The 21,611-nt window shown below is 39.2% G+C and overlaps 1 protein-coding gene, 2 non-coding genes and 1 pseudogene across 3 annotated transcripts; 3 read left to right on the top strand and 1 right to left on the bottom strand.

Moving 5' to 3' along the window:
* The first annotated feature begins 2,092 nt into the window (after window positions 1-2,092).
* On the top strand, window positions 2,093-2,225 carry LOC140275902 (small nucleolar RNA SNORA18). Its single transcript, XR_011908605.1, has one exon. It is a non-coding gene; the product is annotated as a small nucleolar RNA SNORA18 (small nucleolar RNA).
* A 437-nt stretch (window positions 2,226-2,662) lies between these two features.
* On the top strand, window positions 2,663-2,800 carry LOC140275895 (small nucleolar RNA SNORA8). The gene has a single exon (XR_011908599.1). It is a non-coding gene; the product is annotated as a small nucleolar RNA SNORA8 (small nucleolar RNA).
* Window positions 2,801-7,755: 4,955 nt separating this feature from the next.
* Window positions 7,756-9,021, bottom strand: LOC140275466 (general transcription factor II-I repeat domain-containing protein 2-like; annotated as a pseudogene).
* A 6,740-nt stretch (window positions 9,022-15,761) lies between these two features.
* On the top strand, window positions 15,762-19,574 carry txnipa (thioredoxin interacting protein a). The gene is made up of 6 exons (XM_072370837.1): window positions 15,762-16,134; window positions 16,461-16,536; window positions 16,646-16,793; window positions 17,695-18,054; window positions 18,156-18,458; window positions 18,572-19,574. The coding sequence occupies exons 1-6, from the start codon at window positions 15,879-15,881 to the stop codon at window positions 18,617-18,619; spliced, it is 1,191 nt and encodes a 396-aa protein (XP_072226938.1). The 5' UTR covers window positions 15,762-15,878; the 3' UTR covers window positions 18,620-19,574.
* Window positions 19,575-21,611: the final 2,037 nt, after the last annotated feature.

Genomic DNA, 21,611 nt, shown 5'->3' with positions numbered 1-21,611 from the left:
CAATTTATTACCAGGTAAGCTAGACTATAGGTATATTCTAGCAGCACTGGGGGGGTTTGACTCCTTAACTGCAGTTCCTTCAGGACTAAAACAATGTTCATAATGCTCTTTGCATTAGCTCTGGTCTAAATTGTTTGTGCTTTAATCTTACTCTCTTCATGACACAACTCCCCACCAGGGCTGCATGAGCTTATGTTTTTACAGAAATGTATACAGTGTAAACCAGAAGTTTACATCCACTGTGTTAAAAATGTGTATAGCCTTTTTTTTCCTCTCTCACTGTCTGACATTAAATGAGACTAAACTATTCCTGTTTTGGGTCAGTGGGGATTGACAAAATGATTTCTATACGCTGCATGCCAGAATAATGACACTTTCTTCATTGTCACATGTTTGCATGCATTTCCTCCATGTTTGAGCTGTGCCTTAAAATGCATCCATTTACCTCAAATGTTGCCAACTAACCTATCAAAAGCTTCCAAAGTCATAACATCAGCTGGGCTTTCCCAAATTGTAGAACGATCGAGTAATCTTGGTGTATGTGAACTTGTGACAAATTCTGGCATTTAGCAGATGGAAATGATTTAGTAATCCTAACTGACCTAATACGAGTGAGGTTCAGTCTATTTTAATGTCGGGGGGGGGGTGTTCTTTTTATACAGTGTATGTAAACTTCTGGTTTTAACTGTATCATCTTCTCGGGATAATGCAGACTTTAAATTTGGCTTATGATTCCCATTTCAGAGGAACTTTCTCATTAAATGAATAACATTGCTGGTGAAACTATGCTGTGGCCCAGTTGAGGCAGTTTTTGTTTTCTGGTAGCTGAACAGGTAATGCAGAATGTATAGTGGAAACACTCGTATCATTGTTCTTCACTGTTTGCACAGTGTGAGCACTGGTCCTGTCAAGTGGGCCATTGAGCTCACACAATGCATAGAGCAATTAGTTCTCTTGCAACCCACTGATGTTAACCCTCTGCGGCAGTGTTACTAATGAGAAATAACAATACTTCACAGATTTGTAAGTGAACATATTTTCCTATGGTCAAATGAGTAAAATTTAACTTTCATCACCAGGTGTTGGAGATGACCTCAGGCCAGCATAGTAAGTCATGCTATAGAATACATTTATTGTGGATTAAGTTATGATGAGTGGCAAAATATGTTCAACTGCTCTGAAGTGTGAGTGACAGCTGCCTTTCTGAACAATCTGCTGTGCTGAAAATTGCATGTGCTCACTGGTCTGGTACAACCTTCTCACAGTCATCCTTCTGCTGCCTCATGCAGGCTTCCTCCTCGTGGCCCTCTGTCAGATCATGTAAGTAAAGATGTTCTCTATAAATGTACTAACAAGAAGAATCCAATTTAATGAAGCCTATGTCAAACAAAATTTTGGCTGGCAAGAGCACAGCCAGTCATAGCCAGCAGCCTCTGTCTTGCTGGCATCAGCAGTGATAAAAGTGAAGGCATACTGAGGAAAGTCCTGGCACAAAATTATATAGTTGGAGGTTTCAGAAACTTTATAATTCCAACATGTGCAACACTTAGCAGTAGATGCTACATGTCATCCCAACATAACTTGGTGAAGGCTGGTCACAAAGCATTAATTAGCCTTGCCACAGATTATGTGGGAATATCCAGTTTTTTTTTTTCTTTATTTATTTTTACATGGGTAATTGTACATGTAAAATCTGACCTGTAATTGGAAGCATTTCTTTAACATTTTGGTGACAAACCACAGTCCAGTATAGTTTTTCTTTGTGTAGGTGTAATTTCTTTGTACATTTTTCTATTGTAGCTGAGGTTGAATGATCCACACAGACATCTTGTGTTCTGGGAAATTTTGAGTTGGCAAGTTACTCCTTTTTTGGTTGTTGGCCAAGAAAATGATTGCATCTCCATTTAAATTCAATGGTACCCTTACGTAGTGTATGACCTCCTCACTCAGTGTATTCTGCAAATACTTTGTGGCACTCATGGCTGTCTGAAGCATAGAGCAGTGTTAACACCCATACCTATATCTGTATGAATGTTGCCACTTTAACAACTTGATGTTAATGTTAAGTAGCCAATGTCTGCAACTAGTCAGTTCTGAGGTCTATCCCGACAGGCCCTTCACTGTAGGGCCATGTCGTTGGAAATGCCTCAAACAGTAAATCTGTGGTTCGCTTTACCCACATGTTCACTGCGATGAGCCTTGTGGGATATTACTGCAGAACAAATGAGAAGCATTGAAGGGACTGTAGTCTGACTTTGTACCCCGCCTTTCGCCCAATGACTGCTGGGATAGGCTCCAGCCCACCCGCTACCCGACTAACGGACTGTCGGTATAGAAAATGGAAGGATGGATAGTCTGACTTTGGCAGCAGTAGAAAGCTGTAACCCGACAGCACAATTTCCATTAAGTTTAAACCAAACCTCCATCAGGAGGCTAGACCGTTTCTCTGGAATCTATTTAACATCATTTAGGATATTAACTTTAGTTTGCTTTACTTACATATAATTAGAATGTCAATATATTTAACACATCTGTTATGGAGTGGTGTGAAACGTGGCTAAATGTTATTTGTCCTCAGGTCATGGATTTGACAGAGATGCAAACTTCATGCTTGTGGTAAGTTGAGGACCTCTCTCAGGAAAAATATTTGTTTATGGACACAAGCACTGTGTGGTATCTGCAGCCAGTTGCTCCATCTACTGGTTTGTTCAAAAGTCAGTGCTAGACAAACTCAGCATTTGGCATCGTTGGTCTCTAAGCTACAGTGTTTGGAGTCCTGGTAGTAATGGCTGAAACATACTTATCTTGAAAGCTTTAAACTTACTTTTTTTGTGTGTCTACTAATCTGTGACCTGGAAGCACTGCCACAAACTGGTCAGAATTGCACTTGTGGTCTAACGTTTCTATGATTCCTGCATGCATGAACATGCCACCTTATCTTAAGATGCAAAATTTGCAACTCTGTTTTCATGGATCCATGAGCATGGTCATAAACTTGCAGTATAGTTTTCCTCATGGGTATTAACAACTGTGGAAAAGATGAGGCACTTTGCCTAAAAGTTTGTTGAACTGCAATGACCTCTGCATATAAAGAGAGAAGGCTCAAATGGTTGAGCTGTGCTAGAGGAATGTAACAAAAAGGATTTCTTGTTTTCCTTAGATTTTGGTTGATGCAGAGCTGACCTCGCAACTACGCTCCAGCAGGAAGGTGACAGCAGATTCATTTACCCGTGTGCTGTCAGAGGTGATTGGGTACCTGGTGTCATGTTGTACCAAAAAAAAAAGGAACCACTGTGAGATGACTGGTGCGTTTGTTCAGCTTTATTTAAAGAAAAATGCAAGACACTAAACTATTATATTTAGTAACTGGACATTGTGGGGGGGTGCAAACTATGCTTCAGCAGTTATGGAAGCATCAAGTGGATACTTTTTCCATGTAGAAATGTCATTAAGTGAATCGGTCTTCGGGGGTACTGAAATGGTTTCATTTGCCCTGTCGACCAACAAAACTTAATTGAAGCAAAGCGCTGTGCTCTTAATAGAGGTGGCTCACATAATCTTTATTACACAAAAACAAAGGTTGTGGTGGGTGAAATGTATGTTCTAGCTGTGACACACACTACCTGTAGATTTTGACTATATAAGGAAATCTAGGCACTATGACATGATGGTGGCCAGGCTGTAGAAAAAGTCTTGAGTTCATTGCTACAGTATACACGAGATCCATCTGCTATATATACTGTTTTATAATACTAAAAACATGCAGATCTTCTCATTTTAAGATTTGGGTGTCATTTAAGGTGAAGATGGATTGTCTTAATGCGGCAGATAAGCCAGAAAACATTGGCTCTTTAACATTTTAACTTTGTAAAACATGCTGGGGTGTTTTTTTTTTTTTGTTTTTTTTAATAAATTGGATCAAGTAGAGAGAATTTATGGAATCCCTGTAATTAATGTGTAAAACAAATATTTGCACCAAGCACATTGAAAGTAGATGTGGCCCCAACAAGAGCTGTCTGGAAAGAAATGCTTGGATTTGGAAGTACAGATAAAAAGCGAACTATTCCATGTCACCCAGGGAGGACATCAGTCAACACTTATGATATAGCTTGAAAATGCACAACAAAAGAAATGGGAAGAAACCGTTGTTGTTTGTGACTAAACTTTATGAAACCAACTTAAGAAAATGGCATGTCCAAACCACAGAAACAAAGTTGGCCACAAGTATAAGCGCCTCCCCCCCACAGACTACAGGTACAAACGCCCTGCTGCTAACACCGAGCACAGAGTGAGCCCTCCTGTCATCCACTCCACAAGAGAAAAACTGAAGCAAAGAGAATTTAAATTGCTTAATTGCATTTTAAGGCAGTCATTTACTACTTAGGATCAAGTCATCTGTTTATGTATGGTCATATACCAAGGCTTTCAGGATTCTGGGTTCCTGCTTTGCTGTGGAGTTGACCTAAAAACAAAAACCATCCCAGTGGGCTTCTTCAGCAGTGACTGTAGAGGACTTGCTGGGAACAGCTCAATCTGCCATTGATAACATTCTTTTGGACGACTCGGGACAAAAACCACTAAATGTAATAGTTTGGTCTTGCTTGTGTTTTTTCAGAAGCACATTTGTGACGGATCAGGATGTGAATAGTGACCAACACAAGGAGGTCATGGATCCAAGCGGCTGAAATGAGTTTCCTTCAGAGGATGGCTCGGCTCAACTTAAGAAATGGGTGAAGTGGAGTAGCTTAACCATCCCACGGAAATTTGAAGTAGAGCCGCTGCTCCTCTGCATCAAAAGGTGTCAGTTGATGTGGTTCAGATGCGAATTCAACAAAGGAATTCCATTTGTCCTAGGAACAACTGGAGACTGGGATTTTCTCCAAGACCTGCTACCTCTGCGACCCTTGGATATCTGGAAGATGATGGATGAACATTAGTGATCAGCTGAAAGCCGTCGGCCCTGCTACAGTGTCCTTGGCTTTGGAATAAAATGTAACCAATAATTTGTTTGAACTGAGTTTTCCCTCATCTGTATAATAATAAAATACAATCCCAGTATTTATTTAGTAAGGGTACTAAAGCATTGTTATTTTCTATTTTATAATAGTGTGGGTGGGCGGTTACGTCCACTCTTCATTCATGGAACGGGGGGGGGGGTTTACATATTAAGTGGAAGATTGAGCACTCGAAGAAAATTAAAATGCAAATGGGATGATTGATTACTAATTTCAGTTATGAGTCAAATAATGCAGCCACATTCTGCAAATGCATTTTAATTTGAATTTCGGTTATGATTCGCTTCCATATTACTACTGTCTATTCTATGTATATTATATAACTGTTTAGAGATCAGCAATACTATTCGTAAGCCAGGTTTCTGCACTAAAATATCAGGATCTGCCTGTGAGACAAATTTTTAAATAGTCTTATTTTTCTTGCTGAAACTAACTTATGTTCAGATGTATAAATCCCAAACCTTTTCTGGATTTGAAGGGGAGACACACGATTTGGCTGTTATCAGCTTTTATTAACCATTCAAATCGGGTGGGTGAGAGGATTATCAAGGCGGGGTCGGGCCAGGAACATTTGGACACAATGTAATTTATCAAACCTGGGCATTGAACTGTATGAAAAACAGACACAAGAAGGTGCAGATTTAAAGAAATCAACATTTAGTGGGGGGGAAAAAATCAATGGAATCACTTTCAACATTCAGAACATCGAAAGAAAGGGGTCTTTAAATTGAGAGCGACGTGCGGCGTATTAATTAAGCTACTGTACAGCTGCTGTGCGTAAATCTTTTTCAAAACACGGTAGAGAAACTCACATTTCAGTGGGAACGGTGTTGTTCTCCCTTTTTTGCCAGTGCATCAAAGTCTGGACTTAGTTTTGTTGTGGCGATTCTCAAAATGGATCTGAGGTGTTGGTCAGTTAACCGGGATCTGTGATGGACTTTGTGGATGTTCATGACGCTGAAAGTCTGCTCACACGTAGGTCGAGCCAAACAACGCCAGCATCTTCTGTCACGGTTCGGAAAGGTAGGACCCAGATGCAGTTCTCTCTGTTCACAAAAAGGGTTTATTCCACAAGCAGGGAGCAAAAGACAAGAACAAAAGGCGCGGCAGGGCCGGATCAAAATACTTAACTGACAAAAAAACCAAGACTGAAATACAAAACAGGACTCTGAGGCATAACCAGACTTCTCTGTGGCGAAGCATGGAGGGATAGTGAGGTAAGGATTCTGCAGTGACTGAAAGGAAACCAGAAGCCTAAATACTGTGGCAGGGGGAAAACAGGACTAGAACATAACTGAAACCATGATTAAACATAGACTGTGACAGATTAAACATAGACTGTGACAGATTAAACACAGACTGTAACAGATTAAACAGACTGTAACAGATTAAACAGACTGTAACAGATTAAACATAGACTGTGACAGATTAAACAGACTGTGACAGATTAAACAGAGACTGTGACAGATTAAACAGACTGTGACAGATTAAACATAGACTGTGACAGATTAAACATAGACTGTGACAGATTAAACAGATTGTGACAGATTAAACAGACTGTGACAGATTAAACATAGACTGTGACAGATTAAACAGACTGTGACAGATTAAACAGACTGTGACAGATTAAACATAGACTGTAACAGATTAAACAGACTGTGACAGATTAAACAGACTGTGACAGATTAAACACAGACTGTGACAGATTAAACAGATTGTGACAGATTAAACAGACTGTGACAGATTAAACATAGACTGTGACAGATTAAACAGACTGTGACAGATTAAACAGACTGTGACAGATTAAACAGACTGTGACAGATTAAACAGACTGTGACAGATTAAACATAGACTGTGACAGATTAAACAGACTGTGACAGATTAAACATAGACTGTGACAGATTAAACAGACTGTGACAGATTAAACACAGACTGTGACAGATTAAACACAGACTGTGACAGATTAAACAGACTGTGACAGATTAAACACAGACTGTGACAGATTAAACATAGACTGTGACAGATTAAACATAGACTGTGACAGATTAAACACAGACTGTGACAGATTAAACAGACTGTGACAGATTAAACAGACTGTGACAGATTAAACAGACTGTGACAGATTAAACATAGACTGTGACAGATTAAACAGACTGTGACAGATTAAACAGACTGTGACAGATTAAACATAGACTGTGACAGATTAAACATAGACTGTGACAGATTAAACAGACTGTGACAGATTAAACAGACTGTGACAGATTAAACATAGACTGTGACAGATTAAACATAGACTGTGACAGATTAAACAGATTGTGACAGATTAAACATAGACTGTGACAGATTAAACATAGACTGTGACAGATTAAACAGACTGTGACAGATTAAACAGACTGTGACAGATTAAACAGACTGTGACAGATTAAACATAGACTGTGACAGATTAAACAGACTGTGACAGATTAAACATAGACTGTAACAGATTAAACAGACTGTGACAGATTAAACATAGACTGTGACAGATTAAACATAGACTGTGACAGATTAAACAGACTGTGACAGATTAAACAGACTGTGACAGATTAAACAGACTGTAACAGATTAAACAGACTGTGACAGATTAAACATAGACTGTGACAGATTAAACATAGACTGTGACAGATTAAACAGACTGTGACAGATTAAACATAGACTGTGACAGATTAAACATAGACTGTGACAGATTAAACATAGACTGTGACACCGTCCTCCAGCGGTTTGGAAACGTGGCTTCGTTAAGTGAAGCGTAAAAGTCAGTTTAAGAGATTTGAACTTCTCTTTTGAGACGAAGTCAGACTGAAGATCGATCAGCTCCAATTGCAGCTCATGCGGTGCTGTTTCGGGGTCTTGTGACAGGGGACAGGACACCAGCTGAAGTGACTTAAAATCAGTGAACCGACGGCAGAATTCTCTGTGCATGTCGTCCAGTGATTTGCAGTATTTCTTCACGTTTCGGTGGCCTTCTGCGTGGCCAGTGTGGGAAGATGAGCGAACGATTTGTTTGACATTTGCCTGGAGAATAAAATGAGCTTGGATTTGAAGGCTCTCACATTTGTGTACATGTCGTGCACAAAGTGATCTTTCCCCTGCAGCTTAACGTTCAGCTCATTCATGTGTGACAATATGTCCACAGCCAACACAAAGTCTCAAAGCCAGTCCTCATCGCTCAGTTCAGGGAATTCGTCGGATTTCCCCATTAGCTCCAAAAACGAACGAATCTCCTGTTTGAGCTCCCACACTCGTTGACACACTTTCCCCAAACTTAACCAGCGGACAGAGAGTGGTAAAGTAAGTCCTGGTGATCCGCATCGGTTTCCTCTAGGAACGTAATGAACTGACGTGATTAAGTCCCCTTGCCCGTATGAAGTTAACAAGTTTTACAACTGGATCTACGACATGATTAAGCTGCAATACAGACTTACACAGAGATTCTTGATGAATGATGCAGTGAAGAAAAATAACGTCCTGGTCAGGGTTTTCTTCTTTCACTTTATCTTGGATTCTTTTCAGCAGCCCGATGTTTTTTCCAGTTAAATTTGGCGATCCATCCGTGGTGACACTGGCAACTTTACTCCAAGGCAGCTTCATTCTCTCGATGACAGCAGACACCTGTTCATAGAAGTCCTCTCCTCGCGTTTTCCCCTTCAGCGACTCCATGCTCAAAAGCTCCTCCGTTATCTCAAAACTGTCATTTATCCCTCGGATAAAAAATAGGAGCTGAGCAGTGTCTTTCATGTCGTTGCTTTCATCCAGTGCTAGTGAATCTAAATGAAAGGACTCTGCCTTTTTGTTTAACTCGCTGACTATATCTTCGTCAATCAGTTCCACGCGCGAGTCACTGTCCTGCGTGATAAGCTGATTTTTTTCAAACTTGCCTTTGCTTTCCGGACATAAGAGATCTGCTGTCTCTACCATGCATTCTTTCAAAAACTCGCCATCGGAAAAAGGCTTGCTAGCCTTTGCTAACTTGAATGCCAGCAAAAAACTTGCTTTGGTACTTGACTCTTGAAGTCTGTAAATTAGCTGCCAACCTCTGAGCAGTAGCCGCTGTTCTTGTGTTGACTGCTTGCTAGCGTAGTTAGCATGCTTTGTGGCAAAGTGACGGCTGATATTGTACTCTTTAAACAAAGTTTATTTCACTGTCCTCGTGTATTTATACCCTCCTCTTTGTGTTCTATTTTTTTACATAAAGCATGCTGAATTGTTTCTGTATGAGATGTACAGCACAGATATACTGTCCCTGCTCAGTTTATTAATAATCCAATAATCAGCACGCATCATCATACTTTGTCACTATATTATCGTGAGTGTGTGTCCCACATATTAACTCTTCACTGTTACATCTCAACAGGAGCAATCTTAACAGCCAGAAGCAAACCTGGCAGCAGGTGAAAGTAAAGTACAAGAACACATTTCAGAGTGGTAAGTAGCCTTTGAAGAAATGTGTGTGTCCAAAAAATGTGTTGAGCTGTAAATATGTTGCACTGTAGCTACCAAAAAAAGACTTCTGCCAGTGAAGGAAGTTGCTCTAACCAGCAATCGAGGGCGGCCACTGGTGGAAGGAATAGAGGGAGGGACCTCCTCGGTATATGTAGAAGGTATTGATCACTTTCCCTCAAAATGTCAGTCTCTCAGTTATAATAACTGATGGTGTGCCTATATCTGTCAGTGGTGGGAGACACTATCTGCCTGCTTTACCTCAGAGGACATCCCTAACCCATGTGTGAGTAGTTGTGTTCTATTTAATTCTCTTTCGATGGAAATACTCTGCATCTCATGCATCCCTGTGATCTCCTACTTCAACAGCTGCGTGTTTCTCTGTTTGCAGTTTATTATCATAAACATATATTTATTGAGTTTTAACAGTTTACAGAAAAGAGAACATTTTAATATTCAACAATACTTATATTTATATAAAGTATAAAATATTCCACTCCCCCCACCCCAAAGGCAACTAAATACGATAAAAAAACAAAACAAAAACAGAATAATGACAACAAATGGTCACACACAGCTTAGCTTTTATAGTTTAGATATAAGCTGTTTGGCAAATATCACCTTCCACTTCACCGTTCTCCAAAAATACAAGAAAGGGGTTCCAGATCTCTTTGAATTTGGCTGATTTCTTTTTTTATTGTATATGTTAACTTTTCAAAGATAAGGCATGAGGATAGTTCTTTTAACCAGTGACCAACAAAAGGTCTCTTAACATCTTTCTAGCATAGAGAAATCAAACGTCTAGCCTGTACTAAACATAAGTCGGTCATTTTCTTCTCTTTGCGGTTGAGCATACAGTCTTTTGGGTATAAATTAAGAATACAGAGGGGAGGGCAATCCGGTATTGGATTCCGGGTCATCTGAGAACTGCATTGTATAACTTCTTTCCAGAACTTTTGTATCTCACAACAGTCCCACAGACAGTGAAATAATTTTCCCTTTTCAACCTTGCATTTAACACAGATATCAGGAATATTTGGATTCATCTTATTCAGTCTATCTGGAGTTATATAAGTTCTCATAATCCATTTATATTGAATCAGTCTGAGATGGGTATTTATTGTTAGAAGTTGAGCTTTTGAGCATATCTCTCTCCAGTCCTCTTCCGAAATATCTTTTTGCAAATCAGTTATCCACTGAATTTTCCTATGCTCAGTAGTCTTTATGATTTCTAACCAGTATTTTGTAGATTAGGGATATCTGACCCTTGCCAGCACAATTTTTCAATGCAAGGTTTTCTAATAGGGACAAAAGGGGTTGTGACTAGGAGCGCATCTGTGCATCAACAAAACTTCTTAGTTGTAAATATTTAAATAAGTGTGTTCGAGGGATATCATATTCATATCTGAGCTCCTCAAACGAAGCTAGTTTGCCTTCCTTATAAAGATCCATAACTTTACAGATACCCTTTGTTGCCCATTTTTAAAATCTGAGTCTTTTCTGCCGGGGGAGAAGTTCATTCCCCCATATTGGTGAAAAGCCTGAAAACAAAGTAGATTCGCCAAGAAATGACTGTACATTATGCCAGGCATTAACTTTGTTTCTCACAAAGGGGTTATCAGTATTGTTCAATTTTATGACAGATGTAGAGTGTAAATAAGTGTCAAGTCGCAGGCCTTTAGTGCAAATATTTTCAATTTGAACCCATGGTAAGTAAGGTTAAAAAAAAACTGCGGTGGTGGAGATAAAAGGAACGATTGAAACAAATATAAAAATTTTGGTAAAATTTCATCTTGATCATATTTATACATCCTAATAGAGAGACTGGCATTGATGACCAACTATTCATGGATTCAGTTACAGAGGAAATCGCGGGATCATAATTAGAGGATACTAAATCTTTAATAGTTGGGGTAATAGTGATACCAAAGTATTTAAATCCATTTAATGCATTATTGAAAGGGTGGTTTATCATTGGATTTGTTCGTTCCTGCTTATTCAAAAACATAATAGAGGACTTTGCTTCGTTTACTTTAAAGCCTGAAAATTTACCAAGTGTGTCAATTAAATTAGTCAGATTAAAAATTTAGTTATTTAGCTCTGTGAGAAGTAAAAGGGTATCATCAGCATACATTATGATGCAATGTTCAGTGTCCGATACCTTAATGCCCGAAATTGAGGGGTGTGACCTCACCGCAATTGCAAATGGTTCCATTGCCAAAACGAACAGCATTGGCGAGAGAGGGCACTCCTGACCCTCAGGGGTGAGAGTTTGAAAGGTGATGATATTAGATAGTTTGTGGAGACCTCTGCCAGTGGGTCACTATAAAGTGTCTCAATCCATTTTCGAAAATAATTTCCAAGGCCAAAACGGGATAACACCTCAAATAAATAGCTCCACTCAACTCTGTCAAATGCTTTTTCCGCATCTAAAGTCAGGATGGCGGTGTCAGAAGCTCCCTCCCTCACGTGTATCAAATTCAACACCCTTCTGACATTATGGAAAGCTTGGTGGTTTTTCACAAAACCATTTTGATCTAGGTTGATCATAGTTATGGAATCAGAAAATAATCTATACGTGAGTACGATTTAAATCGAGAGGAATAGTAGGAGAATTCTTGCTTATCTGAGTTAAACCTCCTCCAGGGATCACACAAGTTCAAATCCTTCATATACTGTGACAACTTCTTCCTACTATGTATGTGAGAAGAGTCCACCCCAGTAGACCGGTCCAGTTTAGGGTCTAAAGTGCAATTGAAATCTCCTGCTATAAGAGCATTCCCTGAGAGAGAGGAAATCAATAAAAATAAATTTTCAAAGAATTTGGGGTCGTCATTATTTGGAGCATATACATTAATCATGTTTATCTTTTCATTTACCAATGTACCTTGGACAATCAGGTATCTTCCCCCCACATCACGGATGACATTGTCCACTTTAAAGGGTACCGATTTATGAATCAGTATCATCACTCCTCGAGAGTGTGATAAGTAGTAGGCTGAAATGACCTGTCCTGACCATCTCTTTTTTTAATCACCTCATCTGACAGTAAATGGGTTTCTTGAAAATATACAACTGACGAATTCATTTGTTTAACCCTACTGAGTACTTGGTTCATTTTGGCCAGTTTCACCATACCTCTAAATTCCAGGATGTAAACTTCAAATTTACTTTAGAAGACATGTAAAATTTTAAAAAGTATAAACGTTTTCAACCAGGTCTTATAAGAGTAGGAAGCTGTGATGTAAGCTGTGATGTAAGCTGTGCTGGTGTTCTTTAAAAAATATTGGTGAATAATGATGTACGTCGTTATTCCACATTTCAAAATAAAGTAAACGTTAATAACCCCTAAAATAATCCTGGAACCTTCTCCCCAAACGAGACAGCATGTCTTCCCGAATAACATTAAGAGCAAACTAGACACTCCACTGATCCACTAACAACGAGGAGCAGTTATGAACTGACGAATCACCCAACTAGCAAACCTCCGTTCACAGTTGGCTCAGTAGAATAAGTGAACAAAATAAATATTGGCTTTATAACATGCGTGTCTGTCTGGTGTTTGGGATTAGAACCACATCGGTGAATAGTGTCAATCAGCTGCAGTCTGAGAAAGAGTCATTGCAACGTGTGTAACGTAGACGGTACCTCTCTTTAGTAGATGAAAAGCAGAGTTCAAGTTTTCTCAAAACCCCTTCTCAAACCCCAGCTGGTCGAAGCTGATGGCCACCCTTCCTGGTTCTGGTTCTGCCAGAAGTTTCTTCCTGGTTCTGGTTCTGCCAGAGGTTTCTTCCTGTTAAAAGGGAGTCGTTCCTTTCCACAGTCGCCTCAGGCACGCTCAGGACGGGTTGGACTGAAGATTGGACTGAAGACAAGTTTCGGTGCAATCTGTTGGTTTCCTTAGCTAGGATATTATTTTTTGAATTGGCTCTATATGAATTAATTGGATTATGATTACAATGAATTGAATTCCAATTGGCTTGAATTGGACTATATTACTTAAGTGCCTTGAGATGACAATTGTTGTAATCTGGCGCTATATAAATAAAATTGAATTGAATTGAATTGAATTGTCTTCTGCGTGGATCAGGTCTGAGACACAGGTGGTGTAGTCAAGGGCTAAGGCATGGGTGACATGGACCGGGGCTGGAGAAGGCAGGCGGCAAAGGCAGAGTGGCTGAAGCCATGATCTCAAAGGACTGGTGCTCTGAAGACTGAGGATCTGGCGCAGACTCTAGTGAAGGTTCAGGCCCTGGTGCTGACTTGGCAAAGGTTCAGGCTCTAGCACAGATGCTGATGAAGGTTAGGGCGCAGTCTCTGGCAAAGGAAGCAACTGCAGCGAAGACTCATGTGCTGGATCAGAGGAAGGAGAAGCGTCAGCTATTCAGATTTTTTTATCTTCAGTTCCTCTTTTTTGCACTTTCAGATTCCTTTTTTTTAAGTTTCAAACTTCTGGCCCTGATCTGACTTGAGGGATGAGTCTTCACGGTATTTATGTGATTTCTAGTGAACATATAATATGGCATTGACAAAGTTTGGTTATATAAGCCATAAGGTATGAGGTTTTTAAAAAAAAAACTGAAAAAAAGGTTTAAATATCTAAGTCTAAAAGTGTAAAATCTGAAACTGAAGTAAAAAATCTTTAGTTTGAAAAATTGTTTAAAAGTGAAAGTTTAAAATAGGGATATACTGGAAAAAAGTTATGAAATTGAAATTAAAACTGAAATAAACTGTTTTTACAGTTCTTATTTTTAATATTTTGTTTTGTTTTTCAAAGTTCAAGTTCAAAGCTGTACTTTCATTTTCAAAAGACATTTTTTTAATTTCAGTTATTTTATTCAAATTAACAAACATTGTGGCCTTGATATAACTCCAAAGGGGCAAACGTATGGAGGATCAGGGGAGAATCAGAAAACCCAAACAAAACTTTGTTATAATATAGGGTATTACACCAGATAAGTAAAACTGTGTTCCACAGGATTTTTTTTTACACATGAACATCCGAATTTCTGGAGAATATGTGGACTGTTGCTATTTAAACTTGATAATCTTCTTGATAATCTTGATAATCTTCACAACCATGTATTTTCACAGCTGGATATATTAAAGAGTGGTGTGTGGGTACAGGGCAAAAGATGTGGAATATGTAAAGAAAGACTTGTCGTGGACATAATTGCTTTCTTTATAGCATATCAAGAATGGTAGATGAGGTTTAATGATATAATACCAATTACAATATATTTGGACGTATTAACAATCTCGATGAATATGAAAAAGCAACTTTTATCAACACCACACTTGCTCGCCATATTCACACTGCTGCTGTATTCACTATAGGCATAGGCTACTTGTAGTTGGCAGAAGTCGGGAACAAATTTCAGACCTTTGTTTTTTCACAATTGTGTCAGAGAGTTCATTAAACTATTATGAAATTTGATTGGTCTTTAGATATATTGAGAGAATGTCTGAAACTCCCCTTCAATCATATTTCTGGCTTTTATGGCACGTTGTAGTAACATCTTTAAAAACTCTAGCTTTTTCAAGCACATTTCTGGCTGTCGTGATCCAAGACTTTTTATAGTTGCCCTGGATTTTGGGAGAATTTGACACAGAGCATTATGAGTGCAACTCAGGAATATGTAGAAAAATCATGAATTTAGCACAGACACTAGGATAAAGAGGTATTACAAAAAACAAAGGCTTGATTACAGTCTATTTAATTTATTTTCTGTAATTATGTTTAAATAAAAATGTCACCATAACTAACTTTTACACTTATTATATATTTGAATAATTCAATGCATTCAAATAATAACTTACAAATTTAGTTTTTAACTTTACTCATCAGTTAAACTTGCATGTACTGTAAAGGCAACTGCACTGTTTACTTGCCAAATGCAATGTTTCATTCCCAAATAAGTGGGACACTCTCTAACTCAAACATATTTTCAGTTGGTGACATTAGTACACTGTAGGTTCTTGGGAACACTGAAAGTAATACTAAAATGACTCATGTCTGATCAAGGTTTAGTAGGCGTCAAGGTGTTTACTGCAAAGTAAATTTTCTGTCTCCAACTTCCTGTGCTAGCATCTGCTAAGCACGCTCTACATTTTTCCAGACATGCAGCGTTCACGCGTCGGTTTCATGCGCTGATTGGCTAGATTTGACACAAACAAAGGTTTTCCACCAATGGCAGCGTTGTGCACGCGCTGAGCCATACCGTTCATTCTGACTGCTCATGCTCTGCTCAGGCTTGTCATATAAAACCAGCCCATTTCTCTTTGTTTACTGCAGAGGGAAGTAAGAGGTTTTGCAGTCGTGGTCATCAGTCCCTTGCTTTAAAGTACACGTTACAGCACTATTGTTGTAGGTGTCGGATAGCAGTCATGGTGGCAATGACGAAGAGAGTGAAAACCTTCCAAATCCTTTTATCAGATCCTTTTAAGTCTTTTTATTGCGGTGGCGACAAGGTGTCTGGACGGATAGAAGTGGAAGTAAACGAGGCGACGCGTGTGTCGGCACTGAAGGTTCTGGGTCTGGGCTGCGCGAAGGTGGAGTACGCAAAAGGAAAGCAGCGGTGCCGACAGGAGGCCGAATATCTCAGATATGAAGAGTTACTTCATCTGCACGACCAGCCCACAGGTACAGACATTCACCACAGCCAACTTTTTATGTGATACATTAACAAGTACTGTCCATGAGCTATGTTAAACCTTCTGAGCAGTTCAAACAAAATGAGGGTTTTTTTCTGATGTGCTCACTTAACTGACTTAAAGATGACCCTTAAAGATCTAACTTCCATGTTAGAAAGACATTTTCTGAAAGCTGACGTAGTTCTCATGTCCCACCCTTATTCTAAGTCGAATTCAACAACAGAGGATACTGTCTTCATACAACGGTTTATACAACATAAAATAACCAGTAAACATGCAATTAATACGTTTTTATTCTTAATGTTGTCTTTTCAGACTCTGACGGGTCCATTGTCTTGAGGCCTGGCAACAAATATGAGTACATGTTTGGATTTGACCTTCCCCAACAAGGGTAATACAGAGTTTTAAATGTTATATTTCATGTGGATGAATAGCTCTTCACTGACTGATATTACAGAAAATACTTTAATCTATAATGTTCCTGTCATATGTGCTCACAGGCAGTTGGTGTCGTCATACAAGGGGAAGTTTGGATATGTTCAGTACTACGTGAAAGCCCTGATGGAGAGGCCACAGCAGCCCACGCTTGAGTGCAAGAAATCCTTCGAGGTGGAGGAGCCTCTGGATGTTAACACGCCAGACTTGCTTGTGAGTGAATGAATCAACAACCTAAAATTATCGTGTAAAATGTCATGTATAACTAATATATATATACATATATAGTTAGTGATGTTAGTGCTATTAAAGGCAACACAATAAATGAGGAGACAATCCATTTTGAATACAAAAATGCCCATAAGACAAGGTGAGCACGCATCTAACAACATTTGCCTTGGCTACAGTTCCCTCAACCTTTTGGTACAATAACTTTTCCAGGTGTGCAGTTCCTAACTCTGGGAAGGCACGGGGTGGTTGGCCAGTGTTTTTACACATGGCTGGCTTATTGCTGTTAAATTGCCTTAATGTCCAGGACTAATTATTTGTTGAAAGGAGGGCCAGAGAGACACTGCCATAACTTTGTGTTAACTAGGTCCAGATGGTCCTGTCGGTCTGGCTGAGCAATAATTTTTTCTGAAAAATTGTTGTGACATAAACAAACACCACAAACACTTTTGTACTCACAAAGGAAGTACCTAGGTGATGAAGCCATGTTTACGTTTTCAGTACAAGTTTAATTTAGCCACTGTTACCTTTATGAATGAAGTCATTTAATTTATTCCAAGAGATTATGGGAATTGTAGAGCTTCCTGAGAGACAAAATACCATCAAGGGCTTTTTCTCTGTGTTACTTAAGCATCAGAGATGATCTATAAACCTCAGGATTCACTATTGAGCTATCACTGTGTTATATTTAGGTTTTTAGAGGGTAACTCAGCATGTCTTCATAGCCTGGCAGCATGTTTATGTCTGTATCGATGCATGCCATTTATACACATAGGTGTGTGCATGCTTGTGTGTTTTGTCTGTGTAAAATTGAGGTATAAAGCTTTGTCTGAGTTTGACATTGAGTCTTCCGTTGAACTAAGTTCTTTGTATTGTGTCTTATCAGTCTCCCACAGGTGGCATGAAGGAGAAGAAAGTTACCTGCATGTTCATCCCCGATGGCCAGGTGTCGCTGAATGCAAAAATTGACCGCCGTGGATTCTGTGAAGGAGAAGACATCTACATCAATGCAAAGTTTGAGAACACTTGCTCCCGCATTGTGGTACCCAAGGCTGCCATAATCGCCAAACATACCTATCAGGCTAACGGCCGCACCAAAGTCTTCCGTCAGAAGCTGTCCTCAGTGCGTGGAAACCACATAATCTCTGGTATGTGTGATGCATGGCAGGGAAAGACTATCAGGGTGCCAAAGATCAAACCATCCATGCTGGGTTGCAACATTATACGAGTGGAGTATGCACTCATGGTAAGTCTGCAGAGTCTGCATGCTGCTTAGGCGTTTTGGCAACAACCTTTTGTGAAGTAAAAGACAGGATTAACACATGGGTTTGTGATTTGTTTTGCCAGATTTACGTCCACATACCTGGTAGTGAAAAGTTGATCCTGGAGTTACCTCTGGTCATTGGGACTGCAGGTCTTGGTAGTCGTAGCAACAGTGTAAGCAGCCAGGAAGGTTCAGTCAGCAATGCCTCCCAGAGCTGGGTGTCTCTAAGAATGCCATCTGAACCTCCAAGCTACTGTGATGTCAGCCATGACTGCCGTTTGGACCAACCCCTAACACCCCTTCTGGACGACTTTGATGGTGACGACAGTCCCATCTTCATGAATGCGCCTGACTTCCAGTTCCCACCACCTCCATCATATACTGAGGTAGGCATCTAAAACAACAAAACTTTGTTTCTGTTGGTGACTTTTAACACATTGTTATGGTTAAAAACAGTCTACATTTGATGATAATCTATCTAAACGTATTGTTTTTCCAGACTGAAGAGGAGTACAAAAGTAATGCACGCATGCTACCAGTCTGCTAAAGTTCAGGAGGGGGAATCCTAGAGCTGGAGTCTGGCTCTAAAATACCATTCATCTAAGGCACTTAGAAAAAGAGGTCTAAATGCCTGACAAGATTTAATGTTAAATGGAGAAGAAAAGCTAGGACTGTGGAGACGGATAGAAATACTCTTTGCTATTCCCATGCTTCATCACCAAAGAAGATCAAGAATCTTGCTCCTGGTGCTCTTTGGCAGAGACCCATATGTTGAGCCACAGTTCTGTTGCATACTGCTTTTCTGAATAAGCTGTCCTTGACAGAGACTGTCAGCATCTCAATGTTTGTTCACAGAAACTTATGACTTTGGGGCCAAGCATGGCCTGCTAAGACATGTTTGTTTTTCTCCATGATGCTTTGTCATTCCAGTCAAACCCTTTATTTTTAAGGGGACTTCTAAGAAACTTAAAAGAACTTTTTAGCACCATCCTTATTTTCATTTATTCCAGCATTTTGTCTTTTATTTCTGTATCTTTTTGCACTTTTCGATTGTCATTTATTCCACTACTGCTCTCGAGTTTTTGTTTTAAGTTTTGATTGACAAATGTTTTTTGTAATTGTAGTTTTTGTAAGTTAAAAAAAAATATATAAAATATTGAAACCCCACATTTGATTTTCACATTTACTGCTTGGATATTGGCTGTTCTTGACACTTCAAGTGTCAAAAATGTACTGTATTTACCACATGTATGCTCAGATTTTGTGCAAAGCACCTTAAACATGACCAATTACTATATGGCCTTCAGTTGTCTCAGATATTTCATTGAGAGTTTTTCTTTGTGGTGGTTGTTCAGTTTCTGTACTTTAAGGGCCCAATGAAAATAACTGTTAAAGACTGATTTGTAAGAAAGTATATTTGCAGTGCATCCTTGATACATAAAATTATTTTTGTATGAAAAGCTATAGTTCCGATTTTTTTATTAAAGAAATGCTGAAAAATGTCTGCTTTTTCACCTTGGAACTGTAATGATCTCCAGTTTTCAACACCTCATGGAAAATGTGGAGACTACTTAAACTGTGTGTGCATTATTATATTTTGACCACTACTTATGTTTGAATGCACTGGTGCCTAGGCTAGCTCCCTTAACTTGATGACTCAACGTTATTGCTCATTTCACACATGAAGTATTAATGGCTTAGTTATAGTCACGATTTTCTTAAAGCAATGATATCCGGTCAATCACATATTAGTTTATGTTCCGCTGAGAAGGACAGAGTATGCACAACTGTGCATGACATTTGTGACTCCAATATTTTACAGTGCATGAAGTAGGGATATACCGGTACTGATCCCATTGTACGTGTACTCGTACTCAGTATTTATTAAAGTGTTCCGATAATACAGAACCGATACCAGTGTGACAGGAACTTAATTTTCCTACACTGTGTTTGTGAAAGTTAAAATGTTAAAACAATATGTTAATAGTAGTTTTATATTACTAAATGCACAAAGTGCAGTTGTATTTGGGTTGAATATGCCAAAAGAAAAGAAAATGTGTTGAATTGTAAGAACTGTAATGGCCTTGATTAGAACTCATATTGGTACTCGGTATCGGCAAGTACTAAAAGCCTAAAAGGTAAGTACTTGTACTCGCTTTAAAAAAATGTGGTATTGGTGCATCCCTAGCATGAAGTGCCAGTCATGTAGCTGTCCTTTACAGTTTAATGAAAGTGTTTTACCATAACAGTGACATAACAGGGACTTTTTAAAAAAAAAATATATATATATTATTCAAATATTTCCACATATACCAGTGTTTTAAAGGTCTTTTATCCCTGTATCTTTTGGCACTTTTTGATTGCCATTTATTCCACTACTGCTGTCAAGTTTATTCAACTACCATTTATTTCACCACAATTTAACCATAGCATGGTTACATAGTTTTTTGTTATGGTTACAGCATAAGCAAGTTGTTTTAAAAGCTTTAAAAGAATGTGATGACACTGATGCTTTCAGTTTCCATCAGATCACCATTGTGAAAGGGGCAGATGTTAATGAGAGTAGAAGTTCTTGGGGTTAGCAGATGATAACTTATATAGTAAAGGCAGAGAACAGTTGTAAGTGCAAACAAGACACTCAACAAATATTGTTTATGCATATTCAAGATTTTTATTGGTAATTTGAAAAATACATAAGCACATCAAAACAACACTAGATAAGTTTGTGAACCTTATGTGGTTGATTCTGTGCTTGGACCAATTATTTTCACTTTTTGCATGCTTTCATTAGGTAACATTATTAGATAGCATGGCATAAAATTCCATTGCTATGCTGATGATACTCAGTTAGACGAGGGAAAAAGGAATGAAGATAGATCCAGGTGGAGAGGACGCTGGCGTTGTCCTGCTTACCGCTTTTCCATCTGCTACAGCTACAAGATATTACATAGTTTAACTTTTAAGTACATTGTGTGTTATTAACGCGGCCCCTCTACAAGAAGAATAATTCTGTCGGTTCTGTGTGCATCATCGGATCTTACTGATAGCCCATCAAGTTCTTGGCAGCAAGGAACGACAGCTACAAACTCGGCTAATCTGGTTGACCGCAGATCTCTGAACCTTATCTTGGTACCAGGCACAGCTCCGTTTTGGTGACCACCATGTCCCATCTTTACTTGTTCTGACTCCTCCAACTACGGCACTGATGACCTCCTTGTCCCAGGTGGGCTCCCTTCTTTGCGCATCGCCTTGGTGGCTAACGGCTTACAACTTACTGCCTATGGAACCAGCATGCTGTCATACTTCGCTACCCAGCTGATTGAGTACAACAACTACACCACCCCATCCTGCACAACACTCATCAGAGCACTTGGACTCCTTCGCTGGCCCGTTATATCCACAGGGGATCCCGTCGAAGGTTTGTTTATTCCCAGTCTTGGTATGCAGTTCCATCCCTCTGGTCAGCTGTGCGTCCAGTCACATCTTGCCGACATCAGAGAGAGAATTTCTAGTCCTGGACACACCACAGCTGCTGCTGC

This window comes from Leuresthes tenuis, unplaced genomic scaffold (assembly GCF_036924035.1).
Source record: "Leuresthes tenuis unplaced genomic scaffold, fLeuTen1.0.hap1 SCAF_18, whole genome shotgun sequence".
NCBI classification, from domain to species: Eukaryota; Metazoa; Chordata; class Actinopteri; order Atheriniformes; family Atherinopsidae; genus Leuresthes; species Leuresthes tenuis.
The sequence above is the reverse complement of the archived record's forward strand: the minus strand, read 5'-3'. Positions and strand labels throughout refer to the sequence as shown.